Raw genomic sequence first — 11826 nt, forward strand, 5'->3', positions numbered from 1 at the left:
ATCTTCTCTCTATTCAGCTCCCTTCCCACGCACTACGAAGTTTCAAGTCCCAGACCACTGTGACACATCGGAGCAATAGCAATCATACCAGCGTGTTCTTTTGGTTGTTCCCTATAGCTGCCTGACAATTCCTTCACCTAGGAAGGTATATGGAATAATGGAACAGAAAATGTTCTCTTCTCTATTCTGCCTCCCTGGATAGCAAAATAGCCTGATCAACAATCACAGCAGTCTTTCATGGGTGTTCTTTAACATATCTAAAATGATCAACATTTCTATTATTACTGCAGCTATTAGTATTCATTGTTTGAAGTTCGGATGCCAAAAATTACAAGTGCCATATCTTAGAAATACTAAGATTTTTCTCAGAAAATCCTTTACCATGCTATCTGATTAAGATGAGAGAAACAGTAAGTAAAGTGGACATAAACATAGTAAAGTGGACATTTCCTGAATGCCAATATGAAACGAAAAATGACGTTTTAGACTCTTGCCTGTCCTTCTGTGGAACTCTGCATCAGAGAATTTGAAGGACAAAAGCTGTGAATTTCTATTGATTCAGCCGCTTACCTTAGAAAACTATATTCAGATGGTATGTGAAACTTATCAAGGCCATGGTTTACAAGGTCTTTTTAAGGATGGGTAAGAAATCTTATGTTTCTGATTTTTACCAGAGTTGTCAATATTGTTACCTGCAGTCAACTAAAAGTCTGCTAACTCAAATGCACCCTTAAACATTTATTAACAGGGACGAGTATTTCTAAACTAAGCAGGAGAACAAGTAAAAAGGGTCTGAACTCCCAGACTCTGCCTGCTGCACCTTCAGCAGGATCGGACTATTTGTCCTGTACAGCCACAGATAAGTTGCTATTTAGTTACAGGCCCACAAACAAAATATTTTGAATTTTGCAGTCCTTGCATGTATAATGGCATTCTTCTGAATGTACCAAGAGACATAGAGCATCTATGACCTACTGTCATACTGATCTCTACATTGAGTGGGGGGGGGGGGAGGAAATACATCCAAGACAATAAATAGGCCATCAACCTCTGTGTATGATTCAACCATCAYAGTTGGTAGGAAATGTCTAAGTATCAGAGGAAGTGAGCCTACGCTTGCCTCCGTAGTAAGGGAATAGCATCCTCTGTATATACCTGAGAAAGAGTAATTCTATTAGTCTGCATGTCAGAACAGTTTCACAGTATTGCAAAGCATCCTTTTAGTCATCACTGTGCTTGAATGGGTTGCTGTTTGACTCCAGCAAAAGCTTTAGAAATAGCCAAGGACACAGAAGAAATAAAAGCTGGAAATATTTAAGCAGGGAGGGCAGTGACTTTGTAACTGGAAGGACATCCAAATCCTCGTTCTCTCTGAGGATGGCAGATAAAGTCACTTCCAGTTACAGATGATGGCAGATAAAGTCACTTCCAGTTACAGATTAAAAGGGCTCAGCCTTCTAGCCTGGATGATCGAAAGACTTAGTAGTACTAGTGAAATGGAAAACAAACAAAAACAATCCGAAACAAACAAAGCAAGCCTTCTTTTCAAAGCTGGAAGCAAAGACAACATTATGGGCCTAGTACATTCATTTACACACACAAACACACACGAAAACAAATTCAACTTTTGCCCCTGCTGCTAACACCTGCTAGCATTTAAATCTGCCAAAGCAGTACGCTGTCAGATAGATAATAACTTGTATATTATAAACTCTTCAACTCAGACAAGTGGGCTTGAAAGAAACACACAGTACTAAAGAAAAATGCATTTCTGTAAATAATGAGTCCTCTCCAATTCCCAAAGGTTTGGAGTGTCTTTTTTTCTTGGCTTAAGATATTATAAATACCCTAGAAGACTAYAGTAAGGTGATCTAGTTATCAAAGGAAAGATTTAACATCAGCCTGACAGTTAACAATTGTAATAAAAAAAAAAACTATTCAGTTTTACAGCAGTTGAGATCTCTCCTAGTATGCAAATAGCATCACTTTTCACAATAATTACCATTATMATTCACAGATTATCTCAAGAGCAGATGGTAACTGACTAGAGAACTTCCCCCCCCCCCCCAATCTTTTCTACAATAAATTCACGTTTTTGTGGTCATGACTTAGGGGAGTTCCAATCACAGTTTAGACAATTGCAGAGAACAAGATGTAAGCAAAGTTTTGAATGCTGTGGCTGTTCAGAAGAAAACTGCTGCCTCTCCCTTCCTTTCAGACATGAAGCCAATTAATTCTAAGGGATTTGGTTATTATGCAAATAAATTCAGTCCTGTGACTGGTTATCGTAGCACTAAAGATTACCACACGCTAGCTGTCTGAGTTCTGCAAATAACAACCAGCTTCTCCGCTGTGCGAGCTGCATCAACTTACTCTATCTGTTGCAAAAAGAATTTTTCAATAAAATTCTAGTTCCTGACACCAGAATTTGTAAAGCAGTAGAACAACACTGTGTGAACAGGATTTCTGGTTAATTACACTTCTGGTAACACTTTTCTACAAGTCATAAGATAACTTACTGTACAAAATAACTAGTCTAGTAACAGATTTCCTGCTTACTRACTACTTTTTCCATGATTTGCACTGCACGTTATAAAAACAGACCTGTACTGTGCAGTTATGTGTTTGATGTATATAACATGTAACTTCATTATAATCTTCTGTTCAASTAATCATTTTAATAGAAAACTAATCCTAATATTTTAACATGCATTTTCCTAAGTTTGCTGTTCTTTTTTCAGACTAATTTATGTCATGTCTCTTCTAAATTTTGAAACCGTGCAACAATGCACCTACTTAAATTTAACAAAGCAAACATCTTCCTCAGTAGGACAACACTGCATTAATTCCCAAAGAGTAGAAAGCTATGTAACATCAGTTTTACTTGGACAAGGAAAGTAGGTAACAGCTCATTTTAAGCTATTTTGGCTAGTAAACTATTAGTATTATCAACAGTTTGTCCACAAAACAGCTAAAAAGGAAAAAGTTCCAGATAAATAGCATAAGATCACTGGCTGTGTGGCTCCTTAGCAGATGCTGTAATATCCAGAAAGTATGGAGATTATTTCAGATCTGTTGATCTGAATTCATAATGCAAGTATATTACGTCTGGAAAAAAAAAGAGACACTTAGAAATCTCTTTTAAAATAGTATTTTGTTCACTTTCTTATTTGTGTTTATGACTTTTAAAGTTTTTGAGTATTTTCAACTTTGTGCACAAAAGTCTGTAATACAAGTTAGAGAAAAAGCTGAATCTGATTATCACTTCTAGGTTCAGAATTCATTCTTAACTCTTAGCCAAAATGGTTAGCTATACTCTCAGCTATAGTACCTTATTTAGCTTCATTTTTAGAGAGTGCTGAGAAGAGAAAGGCTTAAAATGCATTTGCGTCATGACAGCACTAGCATGAAGATTTAGACAATTCAAAGATGAGAAACTAGCAGGGAGAACTCCCCCCCACCTCCCAAAAAGAAACACATGGATACAAAACACAGCTTACGAACTTAGTTTGTAACCTCTCTGTAATTTAACTGAACCTTGCCTGCTTCGCTGCATTAACTCGAGAAGTTACCATCAATTGCCGAGTTTTGATTACTGAACAATCAAATAAACAGTCAGAAAATAATGCTAGTATCGGAGAGGGTAGTTTGTTCATTTACTGCAACTATACAAAAATCTTAATTTTAATTAACCCAAAGAACCACAATATATTTTTGTTAAAATGATGAAGCCATAGCAGTAAGAGACATCATCTAAGTAAGTATTTTTATTGGTTTATACTGGTTCACTGGTATATTTTATTGGTTTATACTGGTTTATTCTGAAACGCTAGCTGGGGAATGGGCAGAGTAGATAAATTTTGATGCAAGTTGTCAGGTTTTGGGATTACTGAAATTTTAATAGCAAATAAGAATTATAATTTGAGTGTGTGATGCAATTTCACACATTGTAATGAAAAATAAAAGCAAAAACTGTACAATAGCACTGTTTACTGAAGTAGCAACTACCACCTGTGAAGGTTAAGGTAACTGATGCAGCATGACTTAAGAAATACAGAGGCAATAGCACATGCTAACATTCAAGAAAATTATGTCAATCTAGAGTTCTTCCTTGGAGAATGGTCTTAATACATGGTCCTTCACAGTGTAGTTACTCATTTCTGAACATAGAGCCTCAAAATAAAGCTCTGCCAGTAGATAAATAATACTAAAATAGGCTTTCAAGAGTATTAGTAAGCCTGAATCTTGTAATACCATTTTGAAATGTGAAGTGGCTTAGTATTAAAAGTAATATTCCATTTCCATGACTGTCCTAACATACTCTTATGTCTTGCAAGGAACATATATGAAGCTGCACACGAACAAAGTAAATGTTTACAGTAAGAAAAAGATCTGTCATCACAAAAGCAGCCTATATTTTGTCAAGACATAATTCTCTTTCACTACTTGAGCTAGAAATGAGAAGTAAGGAGACCCATTGCTAATGTTCTAATTACTATTACAGCTGAATAACTAATACTTACAAGTATTATTCAAAAATAATAATAATTCTATTCAAAAATAATGAAATACAGAGGCTAAAATATCGTTCGGCCCAAACAAACGTGCAGATACAATTCTTACAAGAGAAAAACATTCTGAAGAAACAAGAAATATTTAAAATCATTCTTTCCTTCACCTCTGCCTCTTCATTAGTATGAGTTTGACACCCTTCCCTCCAGCAGCAGGAGCCAAGCTCCCAAGCAAGTTGCGTACTTTGTTCTATGCTCTTTCAGAATTTGGAATTCCTTTCCTTGCATCCTCCAAAAACGATGAGAGTTAAACTCTCATCCTGACCCTCCTGGCTGTATGAGAAAATTTCCAGCTGAACTCACATCACTAAATGCTATAGTGCTGCAAGGTATCTAATTGTCTACAAATGATCAAAATATTGGAAGGTAATCAATACTCTGGTCAAAGGTAAGTTTAGGTGCACTTACTCCCAGAATTCCATGACTGGAGAAGTGGCATTTTGTAAAGAGACTTGACTGCAGTTGCTCATATTAAGTTTTTGAAATTCCACACAGTTTTCTATAAAAAAAACAACAAAGAAAAGTTTGCTATATGACATGTAAGTACATTTCTTCTTGTAGTACTTATATCTTGTAAAGCCACCAATTCTGTAACACATTTGCTCTCCGTCATTAAAGGGATTTCTAAGTATCCTGCAGTACTACACTCAAAAATTCTATAACATAGTGTATTTTGATCACCAGACCACAGACCCATTCCAAAAAGATATTCGCGCAGTATGCTACACTCTCCTACAACTTTCACGGGCACAGTTAGAATGACTTTGAGAAACTGAGCCAATTAAAACATACTGCTTCTCCAACTGACGATTCAATGCCCAACAACAACAATTAGCTCATGAAACACTGCCAGCAACAAGTTTCCACTTTGCCTTAATACAGCAAGTAAAAAGCCACTCTTCAGCTTATTATTATCTCTAATATAGAGAAAGAAGATCACAGCAGCTCAGCATGGTTGAGTTGACACTTACTATTTGAACAACGATAAACATTGACTATGCTTCTTTCCAGGGATGCCAAAAATGATACTGAAGCCTTCCACATCTAGCGGGCCCAAGGCTAGTTCCTTAACATAACCCAAACTGCAACAAACTTCAAACAGAGTTTTAGGTGTACTCAAGGAACATAACGGCCAGTTAATAGAAACCGTAAAAGACAGTATAACTGGTACATGACTTGAAATCAGAGACAGGGAGAAAGGCAAAAACATCAGGAATACGGAAATGCAGGGCATTAGTATGTATTCCTCCCGATAGGCCTTTGTAATCTTCAAGAGCAATAGAATAAGTACAGTACTATGGATAAAATTATTGAAGAGAAGACAGATGCAGAGCCCTATACTGTGAAGCCTTATGAATACATACCACATCTTTCATGTAAGGGGCTATTTTCCATGCTGTAAGGACTATGTGGCTAAATTTTCAGTAGTAGCCTGATGTACATTAGTAAAAATACAATCTATTATCCCTCAATATCTGGCATTAAAAAGATCTGAAGTTCCTATTTTAATATTTTCCTCTCCATTTAAACTCCTACTGATTTCACTCAGAGTGAAAAAGCAAGATTGTAACCTATCATTTCAATCTATATATGATGCCATCTTACCTCCTCCATTCTTGCAGCAAAGATATGGGAATCAATTACTTAGTACAGTAATAATCTCTACTGAGGTCATACCTGTATTCCATTCATGCCCACAGGTAGCCCAAGGAAGTTCTGTAGTAAAGCAGTTAAACAGATAGAAGATAGCCCATGCTAAAATGATGATGTAATATACATTTAAATGTGCCTCTATAACTTGGGTAGCATATCCAATGCCTGGAGGGGAAAAAAGAAAAAAGAAAAAAAAAAAAAAAAAAAAAAGAGAGGGAGAGAGAGACACACAGAAACCTTTTACTTTTCAGGTCATTTTAAAAAGCAAATGCCCACTACTTTATATCTTAATTTCAATACTGATATGATAGCTTTTACTTTAGTTTTGATTTAATGCCTTCTTTTGCAGTAGAACAGAGAATTCTTTGTTACCTTCAAATAGAGGGCAAACTTTCCTCCAGCATGTAATACCACCTTCACTAGTAAACTGTCCCAAGGCCGTTTCCAGGAAAAATACTGGTATTCCACAGCAAATAAAGAAAACCACATACGGGATGAGGAAAGCACCTACAAGCAAACATTGAGGGGGTATTGGTTATAAGGAATAAAGTTCCTCAATTGCTTAGTGAAAATTCATTTTCTTAATAAAGAAGGATCAACTGTCAGCCAACCAACAGACGATGTGTTAAAAGTGCAAAAAAATACTTATTCCTGTCTCTAAATGTTGGAAGTTAGCTTTTATGCCAGTATCAGGGACTAAAAAGATCCTCACAATAAATTAAATTCTCCCAAACACAGGGAAGACTACATTCTTGTACAGCCACACAATTCTGCTCTGATTATCACCAAGTCAGCCTATTGAATCTTTTATCTTCTCAGGAAAGCAGGAATGAAAAAGTGTTATGGAAACAGAATCCAACAAGGAGTGTTTATGTTATTTGGATAAGCCTTACAGTAAGGATCATGAAAAATTGAATGATGAAATAAACTACTGAACTACTTACAAGAACAGGGCTTGACCTTATCTGCTGGAGATAGTACAGTGAAAAAGTAGGAAAATAAAGCATCCAATATTTTTATTAGATGCTGACAGTTAATTACAATATAGATGAGTAGTACAATTTGGTGCTAAAGAGCTAGATTGTACCAAATATTTTTCTCTTATCAAATTATATATATAGAAGAAGAATTGCGTTATTTCATTATTATGTTATTACATATGGTACCTACAGAACATGGCTACGAAATATGCAGAAGCAAAGAAATGACAGAACACACATATATTAGGCAGAAGGTCACTTGCTAGCAGAGGTGCAAAATTGCTAGTAATGCAGCTTTTACTTATTCTGTTGAGAACTGAACCTAAGTAACAAGGAATGAGATACAGCCTTTCCACTACAAAGAGAAACAGTGAATATGTAAGGCCAAAAGAAGAGCTTTCCTCGTCATTCCCTGGGTACTCAACTTCCCTGATGAGTAAAAGGGCGAGATATAAAAGCATGTAACTCTACAGGTTTCAACTGAAACAAGGAAAGAAGGAAATAAATACTAAGAAAAAAGCATAAAATAACTGATTCCACTTTTTACTTATACCAGTAAATATAGTTCCATCAGTTTAACCAAGCAGACTAGCACAGAAAGTTGTAGACAGAACATAGTTGTATGAAAACAACAAAGCATTAATTTTCTAATTAGATTATGACAGTAAAGGTTAGTACAACATATATAATATAATGTATCCAGGTCTCAATCTACTTGTTCCTGAACGTATAATCCCAGAATTCATGAATTTCATTTAATGCTGCTACTAAATGATATAATTACCCTGCTATTCATTCAATTTCAAATCAATACAAGATGTGCTAAAATCACAGGTTTTGACAGATACAGTTTTTCTGGAAGACATATTATACAATACTGTCCATTGCTGCATACAGCAGTGGTGCTCTAAAGAGAAATCTGTTCTTTAAAGTGTTAATGATAGCAGTATATCCCCTTCAACAAGAAGTCCTGAAAATTACTTTGAACACTACTGAACAGCACATGAACAGCTGCCTCTGTAATACTACATCTCTATCAGAATCTTAGCTATGAGCAAAACATTTCCAAATGTTTGAGGAAAATTTCTACAACTATGAGGTAAACATGGCTCCTATCCATGATCATCCAAAAAAAMCAGAAACTGCAACAGTTGTTATGCTTTAATCACTTTGACATGGAAAGGAAACACAACTAAGTGTATCTGTTTTGAAAAGTTCTACATAGCATCCTCGGGACTTGCAGTTTCTTCAGTCCCTGCACATCACAAGAGATCTCTTCATTGAGTAATTTCTTTCCTCAACAAGGCTATCTGCCTAGAGTTGAATCTCAGCTGCATCTTGAGTAATAAATATGTATTTCACAGAGAAGGGAATCCATACATCTAAAACACGTTTTTGCCGTATGATTCACTGTGCAAATGGCTTAAACAAAATCTTAACAAGTTGTGATGTGAGAACTGCTGGCCAATAGAAAATCTAGCTCGGCCCACTCATATGCACAATCCTAGTCCGTAAGAATCTGTTCAACTAGAAGCATTGGCTTTGACTGGCTTTCCACCACTGAGATACAATATCATGAAAATGAGAAGAGATCAAGCTTGCAGGCAGATGAGATACTTACAAATACCTAATTCAAAATGTTTAAAGGAATTAGATTTTTATAAACAGATCACCAAATGCCTGTAAGAACAAAATAAAATGAAAGAAGCTTATGTCTACATTATATATTGTGACCTTATGTATCAGTATGTATCATTAGAGCTCAGACCTTGGAAGTTCCATTGGACTGTTCTGGGATTGCTTCTGTACCTGAGCAAATTATTTCTTAACTATCTCACATATCTCAACATTGTACTTCACTAACAACACACTAGATTGCTTCATCAGACATGAACAGTGAAAACTAACAAGCCCACCTCTGGTAAAATTCCAGCAGGGCATTCCAGAGAGTAATAGAAATGGAGCAGATGGTAGAAGGTCATAGACCAAGACCCCACTGAAGCTGAAGTCAATGGCAAATTTTCTATGGTGCCAGGATATATGAATTAAAACATATGTTAATCCTACTCTAAAAGAACGCATTGATGATTAAACATGATATTTAATTAAATGTATTTTCAACAAGTCACCCAGACATGACTGCTTCATGCTATACTTAATGATAGTATTACCTCTTAGAAAGCTAGCTCATACACAAAACTACATGTGGGCATACAAAGACTACTGTATAAGCAAGAAAATCTTCATTACACATTGACAAATTACTTCTCATATTTTCCTTTCCCAAACAAGGAAAAATTGTTCTATGTATCGTACTCAGCATATTAACATTTACATACTAAASTATTATCTGGCAGCATCATTCCAGGAAAGGCTGAATTCTTGTCATCTTGGTTTTGCCAGGTACTAAGGAAAGGAGATGCAAACCAGAAACACAGCTACTGTGCGTTAGTCTTTAGAAACAGCAGAAAAAATAGGCCAAAACCATCCCTGGGTTCAGAAAACCACGCCTAGTTTTAGAAGAAAAAGGGAAATAAATTTGGCACTACAGTGTTGGTAAACTAACCTGTTAAAAACCAGATCGTTGTGTATCAACCACTGAACACATATATTTACACTGAAACAGGCCTTAAGTGGAAGAGTGTTGAATCCAGTTCACAGCATTTTTAAACTAGGGTTTACTTTTTTTTTTTTTTTTAAAATCTCGAACTCTTCTTTGAGTAACAGTGAGCTTGACATCTTCCCCTACCCCAGTGAAGTGATTTGGGGAGTAAACACTAAGGAAGGTACAACTGAACTAAAGTAACATTCATGTGAAAATTAAAACAGTAATCTTCATAGTATTATCAAAAATACTATTCATTCTATCCAAAGCATGCTGTTCCAGAAAATAAATTGCTACTATCTTTTCCATGCCAGAAAAAACTTAAATATGCATGAGTCTGTATTCACATGCAGAAGCAAGCATACTGTAGCCTATTTCAGCAGAACACTGGTTTCTTCTACACAAAAAATTTTACAGTAAAAAAACCTATAAATTCACAAATGCACAAAACTTGTGAAACAAAACCACGCAACATCTGGGGAAGAGAAGGGAAGGGGAACATCACATTTTTTCTTTCTTCTCAGATGCTTAACATTTCCCCATCTACACATACACTGAAATCCTGAACACTTACCTTTTGTTACTAGTGCAAGAAATCATTGCAAAACATTTTTAATTGTTTATTTTCCAAGTGTTTATGGTGAACTYTATGTCTATGTACTATGTCATCTTACCTCCTCCGTTCTTGTAGCAAAGATATGGGAATCTCCATACGTTTCCCAGTCCAATAATCTCCCCTGCCACAGAAAGCACAAATTCAACCTTATTGTTCCAGTGACCTCTTTCGTGAACCTTCTTATCATTGCTGTGGACAAGGTTGGTACTGGAGGCTTCTGGGTCCAAAACATCTTCTGGCTTGCCATTAATCATGGGAATAGTCTTTTCAGCTGTCATGACTACCCAGCCTGAAGGAGAACAAAAAAAAAGCATAGAGGTATTTTGAGTCACTTTCTAGTTATAACCTTCAACCACTAGGAAGTCCCTCAGGGTATCCTTGGCTTCAAAATACTTATTAGCCACACATAGTTGCAGGTGAAAGTGAAGGAGGCAATTTTGTAAGACTAGACAAGTTCTAAAAAAGGAGAAAAAAGAAGAAAAAGGGGAGAAAATAAGAAACTTTTGCATGAGGGGAGAAGGAGGATTCTGAGTTGGGAGACAGAACTTGCTAGTAGGACATTGTCTTAAGACAAGATAGCGGAAACCTTTCAAAAATCCCTCCCCCAGCAAGGATCCCAACTTGACTAACCTCACTGAGGACAGAGATCTCCTGCACCTTCCATGCACACAAACAAGAACAGCGGAAGAAAAGGATGTGGAGAAGGTGGCTTGAATGGCCCCTGGCCTGCCTGAAAGAGTAAAGGAGCTCCCAGACTACTCACCTAGGGCTCTGCCTGCACGGCTAGTAGAGAGGCAGAGTCTTTAGCTCCGTGCTCAGCTCCAAGTGGACTGCCGCAGGCTGCTGCTCTCCGCTCCGTTGCACGGGACCCCAGGGAGGGACAAACACAGGCACCCGGTGGCAGAGGCGGCCAGGGAGAGGCAAGCGCGAGGATAACGAGGAGCCAAGAAACCTCGTCCTGATCTGCAGCTGCCGCCTTTGCCCAGCTGGCTGGCAGGGATAGGATGTTCCCCCTCCCCACTCTCTAGAGCCGGAATCTGCAAATGCTCAGCGTTCCTGGGAGCAATGGTATAACACCCGCCTTCCCCCTCCGCCCATCTCAGGCTGTCCCACCAGCTCCCCCCTCCTCCTCTTCCTCCTCCTCCTCTACCCAGCATCACTGCCTGAGCATCCCTAGCGGCTCGCTCCCCCCACTCTGTGCACAGCAACCAGGGCAAAGCACCAGACAGGATCCAGCCCTGCTTCTAGCACCCCTTGGCTCGTCCTGTGCGAGAGGGAGGTGACCTGTGTGCGGCTTGAGGAGGGCCGGCTGCCTGGACCCGGTAGAGAGCAGAGTGGCGGAGGAGTGGCAGCAGCAGATTGCTGCGCACCTGCCGGCCAATCTGCTGCAGTGCCAGTGCT

General features: G+C 37.7%; 1 protein-coding gene across 1 annotated transcript in view; it reads right to left on the minus strand.

The window, feature by feature from the left end:
• SLC6A11 (solute carrier family 6 member 11) overlaps window positions 1-10703 on the minus strand; it is a 98525-nt gene extending 87822 nt beyond the window's left edge. The window contains exons 1-4 of the mRNA XM_085302582.1: window positions 10484-10703; window positions 6597-6731; window positions 6249-6389; window positions 4980-5070 (exon numbers count right to left, since the gene is read on the minus strand). Coding sequence (XP_085158708.1) covers window positions 4980-5070; window positions 6249-6389; window positions 6597-6731; window positions 10484-10703 — 587 coding nt within the window. The remainder of the gene's footprint in view (window positions 1-4979; window positions 5071-6248; window positions 6390-6596; window positions 6732-10483) is intronic.
• Between the last annotated feature and the right edge of the window lie 1123 nt (window positions 10704-11826).

Source organism: Rhea americana, unplaced genomic scaffold (genome assembly GCF_003343005.1).
Source record: "Rhea americana isolate MKP2758 unplaced genomic scaffold, rheAme1 scaffold_19, whole genome shotgun sequence".
Taxonomy (NCBI): Eukaryota; Metazoa; Chordata; class Aves; order Rheiformes; family Rheidae; genus Rhea; species Rhea americana.